Below are 11,524 nucleotides of genomic sequence, written 5' to 3' on the forward strand. Positions count from 1 at the left end.
TCGTGCTGCCATCTGTAATTTACTTTGCCTGACCAGCCCCATTGTCTCGCAAGAAGGAACACACAATTATGAAGATTCTGTGTTTTATGCTTCTCTTCCACAGTTTACGAGGGTTGCGATGGAAACTGCAGGGAAGTTATGTACACGGAGGACATCGCATATGAGATGTTCGCAGAAGAATCCATCGTCTCCTACAAGGAAATGTTCAACATAAGCAGAAACAACACGTAAGCCGTTTCTATTTCTCACCACTAGGGCAGGATAAAAATTGAGCCCAAGAACGTACATTGTAAAGTACATAAAAGTTCGATCTCCACCGAACACCTCTCACACGTTTATTTCGTCATTTTTAACATTCGTACTTATCTATTCTGCATTGTGAAAGATTCTTTAAGGTGGTAATTTGCTTCTTTCACGAAAATAATTTCAATTTTTCACATTAACAGTAATTATTGTTCTTCCTTTTTTGACCGCCGTAACACACAATATGGCGGGCACAGCTTGAGTCGCGTCGTGGATCATGTGGGTATGCAGTGTTTCCAAACTTCGTAACCGAAAAATACCTGAGTAGCCTCACAAACCATTGACGGATAGCCCCAAAAACCATTCACGGATAGCCCCACGAACTATTTCCGGCAAGGTTAGATTAGGTTAGGTTAGGTTCGGTTAGGTTAGGCAAGCATAGTTAAAATTTTGTTCGTAAAACAATGCGATACAGCTTTTTTTTAAAAAAAAATCACCTTCACTTCTTGCAAAACAACGGCGTGGTTGGAAACACTGGCAGGGGGGTTACGTCATGAAACGTACGGAACATCCGGTTGACGTAGTGGAAGCAAATACAAGCAACGATTCTTGTGCGTCGGAGAGATATTTTTCTTCAAAAATACATGATTTCTCGGTCTAATAGATTCGACGATGGAAGAAAATACCTCCACGAACTTTCAGAATCCTACAGAAACTTATTTCCGTAAGTAGTTTCTTCTGTAAAAATGAAGAAATCCGTTCGGCGGAGATCGCACTGTTACCATACATAAATATATTTACCTTTTTTTTTTGTCATAAGTACAGTCACCGGAAATAAAGAACGAGACTCCTAGTTCGTGAAATACTAGCTTCCCTGAAATAGGTATTGCCTAACTTTTCAGCGATAGAGGAGTGTTAGGCAACACTATATGCACTACAAATATACATTACCAATTAAATTCCTAATACAATTTTGCATAATCACAACACATTTAAAATTGACAGTACTCTGCAAAATTCACATGTATTCAGTTTAATTGTCGAAATGAAATTACAATATTGTCCGTTAGAGTTAATTAATTTTTTTACATGAACGCCTCAACAATGCTTTGTTGCGTCTAGATGTCGTTCGGGCACATATGAATTATTTTAGATGCAAACATAATACATTCCTTGTATGGTTGTATCACGGCCAGCTTTAATCCAGGCCGGAATCCTGAAATTTGGCAACGTCGCTGTCTCGCCGGCTTAAAAATCAAGCTAAAAAGCATGGGCGCGAATAGCAAAATTGGTGTTGACTTTTAAAGAAACAAGGAAGTCTGTGTAAAGTGTTTTTCTTTTTCCAAATCTGGACAGAAGATTGACATTACGATGTAAGTGGAAAACATGCATTAAGAATAGAAATGGAAATTTATCGTTAAATAACTGGAAATGAACAGAAAACACACGGCCAACTTTACATATCAGGAACTTTCCAATAATATGTAGTTTGTGCACAGTTGTTCGACCCTATTTTGTTTGCTAAAATGTCAGAATGACATAAGAAACACTTTAGAAACTAAATATGTAAATGATGGAAGATTTACCACACTGCTTTAAAGTTTTAAATGTAAGACGCAAAAGTGTTGTGAATGCGATGAACCAGTATGGACGAGTATTACAGAGTGTAAAATTTATCTTGTCTACATAATATATCTGTATAGCGTCTTCGTATTAACAGTCTGTGCGTATGAGCAAATATTTGTTTTGTGTACATATACGTGTATGTACAAGGCTAAAATGCCTTCCACGAAATTGATTATCTTAAAATAAATCTTTCCAAACAAGTGGCATTTCGGGTGTCGGTGGCTATGTACTCCCTGAGAGAAAGTGGATAAATTTGCATGGTTTAGAAATTAGTTTTACATTTTCGTTGGTTTTCTCTTGGCATGAGTGGTGTGTTCTACTGTTTTCGTTAGGTTAGGCCTGTTAAGTTTTATGCTCTTAGAGTTTATACGAATTGTTCTTTTGGGTGTAGTTTCGCCCTTGTACTTAATACGAGTAACTTTAAAGCTTAGCGTATGGTGCCTGATGCACACAACTTTTCTCAGCGCGGAATTTGCTTTTTGCGTAAACATGTTTTAAATTAGTCTGCCTGTATGCCATGGTTATAACTTTTCGACGTGGCTGATTTATTTTGCACATGATAATTACAAATCTTAATGACATCAATATTGGATATTTATTATATTTGATGATTCACGATATGTGAAAAGTACGGAATGCTCCGTGAATGCTGGTATGCGGCTCAAAAACTGTACTTTTAATGCATACTTTTAACAACTTAATAACATACTGCTTTACTTATGAAAAAATACGTTGAATACAATAACGAATACAATTTGAGTGAATGAAGTGATTACGGGATGAATAGGCTACAGAAAATTTTTACCTTTTTAAGTCTGGACGTTCATTCTCTAATTTTTCTTCCGAGTAACATCGGCAGGCTGATGTCACGGTTTACAGAGTTGTCAAACTGAAGGCTTCGGCCTCCCCTGGATTAAAGATGGCCGTGGTTGTATGCATTGTTAAATACAGTAAGGTTGTTCGCTTTATATCCGACCACCACCGATCATGTTCTATTGGACCCCCAGCATTGTGAACTATCGCCCAGCATCGAAGTTTCCATTGCAGCAAGCTCCGGCGCAGGACAGGCATGGGAATTCTGACCCACTCCTCCCTGCAAGCTTTACATAGACCATCCAGGTTGAACGGGCGGCGATGTTGAAGACGTCGTTTCAACAGTCCAAATGCGCAAAAATCCATTGGACTGGCATCTGGGCTTTTCACAGGAATATCTTCAAACGGAATGACGCGAATTTCTAATTCCTCTGCCATTTCCTGATAAAAACGTAGTGATGTTCTGGCGGTATGACTCGAAGCCTTGTCCATATGGATCATCACCTGGTTCGCGTCCATTCCATACAATTGTGGGATGTCTCTCCGATAGATAGGTGTCAGAATGGAGTCTTGGAAGTATCTGGCATTCACTTTCACGTTTTTGTCCACCTTGCGTATCATCAACTTACCCTCATATCCGAATCCCGTCACAACCATAAAGCCACGAGGGAAACTTCCCTGCACTGACGAACAAAGTTGCTGCGCCCCTTGCCGTCAATGTCACGGTATGTGAACGCCTGCATATGACCACCAGCAGTGAGATGGACATGTGATTCATCCATTGTGACAACTTTCTTCCATTTGGAACCCGCCAGGTACTTTTCATACAGTTTCCTGCAGTTCGTCTTACGTTCGGCAATGTGACGCGGTAGAAGGCGGTGTACACGGGCCTTCCGCACACACTTCAACCTGAGGCGCTTGCGAATTATTTTGTTCACAGTTGACGGTGCGAGGGGAAATCTGTGGGCCATATCACGTTGAGTTTCTAGTAGGCACGCCAATCGACGGATCCCCCTTCGCACTACGGGTGACACTTTGCTTGCAGCTCTTCTCCTGGTGGTTTTCGTGAGTGAATATTTCGCAAGGAGAGCCTGTTGTGTGTAACGGGCCACAATAGCTTTCGCAGTAGTCACCCCGAGTGTTAACCCATTCTCCCGACACTGTTTCACAATGCGTACGTATGAAAACTTATCATGGAAAAGGGCCATTACGTAACCCTCCCAATACCGGTTGATTTTCGGCACCATTTGATAATATTCACTACCAACACTCACGCACCTACAAGGTCAGACACAACACTGCTCCCGCCAGCAGACCCATAGTTCCAGCTTGATACGCCAGGTGGCAGCACCGAATCGATAATGGTCGGATATAAAGCGAACAACCTCTGTACAAAATTATCAAATTGAATCAGTTAAATATAGGCTAGAAGCTTAATAATTCAAGCATGAATGTGTTTTATGACCAGTGTTCGAAAAATTTACCTCAAAGCTAGGCGCCAGCTCTGAAAATCAGGCGCCAGGAAACCACCTACTAACAATTGTGCATACTACAGTATGTTTCAAAAGTCGCGCAATCCAAACTTTGAAAATCTGCATCAGAAATCGTTAAGAGATATTTTCACCGGGTTTTCTGTACTAAACTACTAAACTAATCCTGTAGGCTATCACTGGGTTCATAAATTTATGTTAGCATTTATCTACATAAAAGCAATTACATTATTAAAAAAAAAACATTGTTAATTTGCTGAAAACATGTGAGAACTGATTTTCAACAATAAATACCAACTCTTGAAAAAATTTGAAGGGATCATTTGTTGGTGTTTGACTGGTTGTAAAACAGTTGCTTTGTGAGGTACAGCAGAAGCAGGGCATTTATTTTTGGAAAATCTCTTGCGCATGAGTGTAAGATTGAGTAGTAAAATACTCTTCAGCAATGCACACGGACTGCTCCAATCAATATGCCATGCTGAATCAATTAATAATACAGGCACAGTAGCGGCGAAAGTGAGTGAAGATAATTCAATGTAACCAGGAGCAGCCTACGATTCTCTCGAGAGTCCAATTTCGGCACAAAATCTTGATTTACGATTTTTGACGTAAATGTATAGACACATGCTGCATGCGACTGTTGGCAATATTTCGACCTGCTAGTGTGCTAGTGGTTCGGATCCCGCTTTAAACTGTAGGTCCAGTCCCGATTAGCCTTACTGTGCATGAAGTGGACTTAAAACAACAAATCAATCAATCAATCAATCATGTACGTAGTGAACTGATAATTTTAAGCATTGATAAATATCTCAATGGAAGAGGCTTTATAATACAGAAAATATCTCTTACGGTTTTCATGATATATATTTCCAAAGTTTGGGTTGTGCGACTTTTGAAACACTCTGTATAAGATGCCGAGCATCACGGTATTCAAAACATCGCTAAATTATTTCAGAAAGCAGAAATTGTTACTGACTCTATGGAATGTTCACAACGTTAATAAAAGAAAAATAATTTGCAAACTGCAATTTGAACTTAGAATCATCAAAATTTCATATATATTACAGCAAAAGATCACAGTCGCCAGGCTGAAATTTGTAGTCTCCATGGCGACCTGGCGATCTGGTGACCGGGATTTTTCGAGCCCTGTTTATGATTATTGTGTAGTGATAGTATAATACATAAAGTGCAGTTAGAAAGTGTAAATGTATTTTTGCTCTATCATAAATTAAGAATTTTGTCGTTAACGACTCATTTTTGTGACCTTCCAGGGCAACAATAGCGGCTCTTCAATTCTACGTATCAACTGATCCATACAAGATAATTGTTCAACATCCGAAAACTATTCTAGAGTGGATAAGTAAGTATTATCATTATAACATATTATGTATGCTAAATTATATGCCTACTGCTAGTTCCTAACGGATTTTTAAGTCTCACTTTTCCAGTGAATTTTAATAAAACATAATGGAGATACCATACACCAAGTTGTTGTTTCTCGACAACATTAACTATTTCGTTTTAGTGAACATTCGAGCAGGAACGGGGGAATACAGCGGTACATTGTACGTACCCACTAATTTTTTGGAGCGAGTACAGTACCCCTAAAATCCGTAGATCAAAGTTGAACCATTAATTTGACAGGACCAATGGGTAAGAATTTACAATATAGAGAGTATCTTCAATTTCGTTAATATTTGGTATACTAACTAATTTTGGCCTTCTAATCACGAATCTGTTGTTAAAATGCGGGGGTCACGTGTAGAAATTGTACATTATGCACGGGTAGCCCCACGAAGCATGCACGGGTAGCCCCACAAACCATTCACGGATAGCCCCACGAACCATTTCCGGTAAGGTTAGGTTAGGTTAGGCAAGCTTAGTTAAAATTTTGTTCGTAAAACAATGCGATAAAAATATATATATACTCCACTTACATCGGCTTTTTTCCCGACTTGCACACGTGACCCCCGCATTTTAACAACAGGTTCGTGATTAGAAGGCCAAAATTAGTTAGTATACCAAATATTAACGAAATTGGAGATACTCTCTATATTGTAAATTCGCTCCGAACAATGTACTGCTGCTAAAATACTTTTTTCTAATAGCTCAACACGTCAAGTTTATATGGTTTCCAAACATTACCTTCCATTCCAAAAGAATTCAAACCACTGTAAACCTATTCTGCTGCATTGTGGTATTTACTACTAGTTTGGTCCTTTGGGAATTAGAGACCTCGTGATTTCTGGGAGTGTAAGTTACATGGCCTGAATGGCTGGCTCAATTTTCTTCAATTTTACACATGTGCTTTTCGGGAGTGGCCCTACAGTGTTATCGTGCTATACGAACCATCAGAATTCTGACATATGAAGTAGGTATAGCACTAGTCCTCAACTTAGAATGTAAAGCTGGTAAAGTATTAGCCACGAGAAGCCATATGTGAAGTTAACCTAATTCCTCTTGTATGTAAGCATTGCTTGCATTGTAGAATTATTTCTCTTGTAGCCTACAGTTGAAAATAAGATTCTTAGGAAAATATTTGGGCCTAAAAGGGATGAGGAGACAGGTGAGTGGAGAAGTTTACATAATTTAGAAGTACATAATTTGTATTCATGTCTAGATATTATTAGAATGATTAAATCAAGAAGACTTAGGTGGGCAGGCCATGTAGCACGAATGGGAGAGGAAAGAAGAGTTTACAGGATTCTTGTTGGGAAACCTGATGGTAAGAGACCTGTAGCAAGGCCAAGACGAAGATGGACGTTGAGATGGACCTAAAGGAAATTGGTAGGAATGGAAAAGAGTGTAAGGATCTTTCTCAGGATAGGGACAGATGGAAGGCCTGTGTTGCTGTAGCCATGAACCTTCGGGTTCAAGAAAGCTAGAGAGTTAGTTAGTAGTCTACAGTTATTACAAGCATAAAAACACAGTTTTTCGTTGTGACGTTTCAGGAGAACGCACGCTCCCTTCATCAGACATTTATCTTTAGTTTGATTAAAGATACAGTTATAACAATGGTTATTTTTTTTAAATCAAAAAAGAGTCAGTTATACAATGGATGTTGTCAATGTTACATTGTTGTAATATAGCAACCTAACTGTGAAAAACAAGCAGTATGTTTCATTTTAATTTCAAATAACAATTTTGATCACATTATTTTTTATTTAAAAATTATAAATCCCAAATATCATCAGCCAATTCAGCATCATCATTGCTTTCACAGGGTTTCTTCATGTTTTCCTTTACATTAAATTTTAAAGATGGTGGTTTACTCCACTTGTGAAAAAGAGAACTCCATAGTGGGTCTATGTTACCATTTTCATTATTTAATTTATTCCAGTGTTCTGCAATGAGCGAAGCTTCCCAGACAATCAAATCTATGTTTCGCGTCACTCTTTTTAATCAAATACTTGTCTTCGATGATGTGAGCTGACAAACCTGTTCTTGGGTTTAAATTTATAATGTCCAAATCGTGTTCGTGCCATCTTATTGCCATTTTCTTTGCTGTTTGTCCTACAAAATCAGTTGCTCATGAACAACTTATATTATATATTCCTGTGGTTTTCACATCTGGTACATTTGGAATGTACATTTAATGAACACAAAATGAGAAAATCTCTACCAGATCGGTCTCTGTAACAGTAGAAAATACCTTTAGTTAAACGGCTGTTGACATGTCTGTGTAGATAAATGCTACACTTACATAGAATATTCTGTGACGGTGTTGTTATTTTATATCAGTAAGAGAAACACAGCGCAGCATTAATCTAACTCTTATGTTTTGAAACAGTGCTGAATGTTAAAGTCTAATGCTAAATATTCACTTAGGACGAGCAACCATTTTTTTGATCCAGGCGATATTCATATTTAATTCAAGTTGTCATCTTCTAAGTAATATACGATTGATAATTATTTGAAACAAATTTAATATTTTAACAATATATTATCACATTACTAAACATATTTCTTGCATACTAATATTCTTATTCGCCCTACAGGTGACGTTGGTGGGCTGATGGGCGTTTTTCTTGGCAGTAGCCTCATAACATTTATAGAGTTCACAATTTTCGGCTGCACTTTGATTAAGAATTACATTTGTGTAAGTATGTGATTGCTTCTACTAGATCAATATTTCTAAAGCTATGACTTTCACTAAAATATTGTGATTCTTCCGAATTTTCTTGGACAGGTGAATTCTTATACTCGTATTGTGATCTTTCCATTTTTGTGTGAGGATTTTGCTCCCCAGGATATTATACTTAATTTGGGTGTGTATTGTCTGTATCCAGGTATATGTCCTCATTTTGCTTGCAGGAGCGTATATTCTAGGCTAGCTAAGCAATTTGTGAAGTCACAAAGCCTACAGACTAGAATGCCAAAGTAGAATCGAGTAGAAAATATGCATAAAGTTTGTTTATTGTAAATGGAAAATTACAGTCCACATACATTTTGGATTGAGTGTGTTAGCGAGTCAAATTTTGTCATGAAAATGCCCGCATTGTCAGGTAGACAATTTCATATCAATAATAATTTTTGTGTCATATTGCTCTTCACTTACCATTCCGTTAGAAATATACTTCAATCTTGCGTTTATTAAATATTATTAATAACAATTATTATTTTATGTTATAACCGATTTAATTTTTTAAGATGAAGAGAAAGTTGGACTTAGTGTCATGTCATTTCAAAAACTCCATAATATGAACGAGAAAGAGACCCCATGGGGGCAACGGTATGGTGAGATAAGCCAGGTCTCGAGCTCCGAATGTGCCACTGTTTGGTTGGTTACATGGCCTGCCTGTAAAAAAGATTAAAAAAGGGTTTTTTATTTTAGTGCCTAACAGAAAAAATACATGCCAGTGGCAACCATGAATGAGTGCTACGTGGTTGCTTATATAGGACACAGAACATATGAGTATTTATGAGAAGAATTATTCGTCTCTTATGCTATCTATACCATGAAGAGTTTGTCGGTGCTGTACGGATAGACCCTACATAAACACGTGCCTTAAAATCTGTAAGTTTTACTTGCATAAGGGCGATTTTGGGATATCGGAATGCGGAAGGCGTGGGAATTCGTACGCTATGACAAGGGCGGATCCTTTATCGGTGCATGAACTCGTATCCACAACAAATTACAGTGTATTGCGGCTGGTAATTATAGTGTATTAACTGCCTCCAAGTCACTGACACTATGGAAAGTTCATCCAGGCCTTTCACCTACAGGACACGCTACTAATGGCACTTACTAGAGATTAATCAATCTTCCGGGTATGTCACAGTAGATGTTATTTCCTCCGTCAATACCATAGATGGGCAAGCTTCCAGGTCTGAAGCTAGACATCGCCAGAAAATTTTGTAGTGGAGGTCAGACCGTTTATGCATAATAGATTATTATTATTGTAAAAATTATCGCTCGATATGCCAGATTAATTAAAATATAGTGGGCTGTTTATCTTCATCTTTGTACACTTCACACCATTAACACGTAGCTGTATTGAAATGTATGGCTATGTTACGTATTTAGTTAATAAATATTACACACTTCGTTCAAGGAAAAGCTTTGAAAGTTATGGGAAAATTTTAGTCAATGAGTTTATGTTCTTGTGACCTTTGAAAACCAAGAGGACAATTCAGGAGCGTCGATTGGCTGCCAAAACTAGGTGGGCAGGGACAGGTTGCTTTTTCTTGGTAGACAAGACTTAGCATTTAGATGCCATAGTTTGGGATAGAAATGAGAGATGGAACCATTAATATTATGAAAACACGCAGTTCTGAAGTTACAACGAAATGAAGACTGAACGAAATGGAGAAATACAGAATAGACAATAAACAGGAATTACAAAGCTGCCACAAAGAAAGCAAATATGAAATGAGGCGTGGCAAATTAACTAAAAGAACTTGAGCCTTAGGATGAGCATCTTAGAAGAATCTTTGACCTGTTAGGACCAGTGTTAATACAAAATATACCTCAAACTATGAAAACGTATGTAACATAAAATACATGTTTACCGTCTTGAACATTGTAATTCACCGATGCTTGTCACTTTTGCCTGGCTACATAGAAAGGAGAAATAAAAAATTACATAAAAATGAGGGCATTAGCAATTATGGTTATTTTTGCTTCCATTGCATCAATTGTTCACTACCATCTTCCTGATTAATCTGCATAGAAGTAATAATTTTAATGAGTCTTGTACCACTTCATACTGCATTTTAGTCTTCTGTCTCGCGTCATACTTTCTTTCAGTCAAAGAAACATAGCAGGGAGTTATTTATATCCTGAAGGATTTTTTGCTCTACAGTATGCAAGATATTGAAAAGTTCATTCTATTTTATCCGAAAAAGGACATTCCAATTAATAATGCTGCCCAGCAAAGTAAAGCATATTATTTGCTGTAAATGATCGTGTCCTACATTTTTGGCCAGTGTGTCCAACTTTCTGCTGCCAGTGATCCAGATTTTGATAATTGTCAGAAGCATTATTTGAAAATTTAGTTATTTTTTTATACCCTTCTTTCAGAGTGTATTGTATTTATTCATTTCAGGCTGAGTTAATTTATGAGTAGCAATAAATATCCTTATTTTTCAGGAGATCATCCAGAAAAGGAAGAAAGTTAAGAAGGTTATTAAGACTCCAGTTATCCCCTTTTATTATTAATAATTTGGAAATGTGAAGTCAGATGGCCAGTTTTTGAAACATTTAATCAGCTTGAGCTTACGGGCATTCTATCAGAAATAAATGTGATGCAAATAATTGTGTAATGGACTAGTTTTTGAAAGTTAAAAATACATACACATGAAATTTATTTACAATTGTAGTCCTACTATTGTTAATTTAACTGAACTTCGATATCTCTGTGTGTTTATGTGTGTCTGTGTGAGGGTGTGCTACTTTTTTTTTCCTCGATGTTTAGATGCTATAATTGCATCTTTTCCAAGAAACTCAACGGTAACATATAAACAACATCCACATGGTTCGCAAACAATAATTATGGAGATAACAGTTGAGAGTTTTGTAAAAATCAGTGAACAAATATAATATTACCTTTAGTGCTAAGTCTCAATTTATTTTTCCTTATCCTTACTTCTCGCTTACATATAGCCTGTATATGAACATAATTATGCAAAATTAATAAGTTATCAGAAGAATTCCGATCTCTCAAATATGAACACAAAAGTTCGAAGTTCATATTCCATGTCTTCGTTTTTTTATGTGTGTGCGTGGACACTAATGTATTTTTATACTTTCCTTCATAATTGAACAAGAGCTACCTAATTGTTGCATACTTGCGCTTTAAACATCAAGTTTTTGTGAAGACAATTGTAACAGTTTGATATAGGCAAAACAC

General features: G+C 37.1%; 1 protein-coding gene across 1 annotated transcript in view; it reads left to right on the plus strand.

Annotated features, from left to right (window-relative positions):
• Positions 1-11,166, plus strand: part of LOC146002145 (uncharacterized) — a 61,781-nt gene extending 50,615 nt beyond the window's left edge. Inside the window, exons 6-9 of the mRNA XM_083139864.1 lie at positions 104-227; positions 5,444-5,532; positions 8,171-8,271; positions 10,765-11,166. Of these exons, the coding sequence (XP_082995990.1) occupies positions 104-227; positions 5,444-5,532; positions 8,171-8,271; positions 10,765-10,833 (383 nt within the window). The 3' untranslated portion in view covers positions 10,834-11,166. The remainder of the gene's footprint in view (positions 1-103; positions 228-5,443; positions 5,533-8,170; positions 8,272-10,764) is intronic.
• The last annotated feature ends 358 nt before the right edge of the window (positions 11,167-11,524 follow it).

The sequence above is a fragment of the Lepisma saccharinum genome, chromosome 18 (assembly GCF_977018435.1).
Source record: "Lepisma saccharinum chromosome 18, izLepSacc3.1, whole genome shotgun sequence".
Lineage (NCBI taxonomy): Eukaryota > Metazoa > Arthropoda > Insecta > Zygentoma > Lepismatidae > Lepisma > Lepisma saccharinum.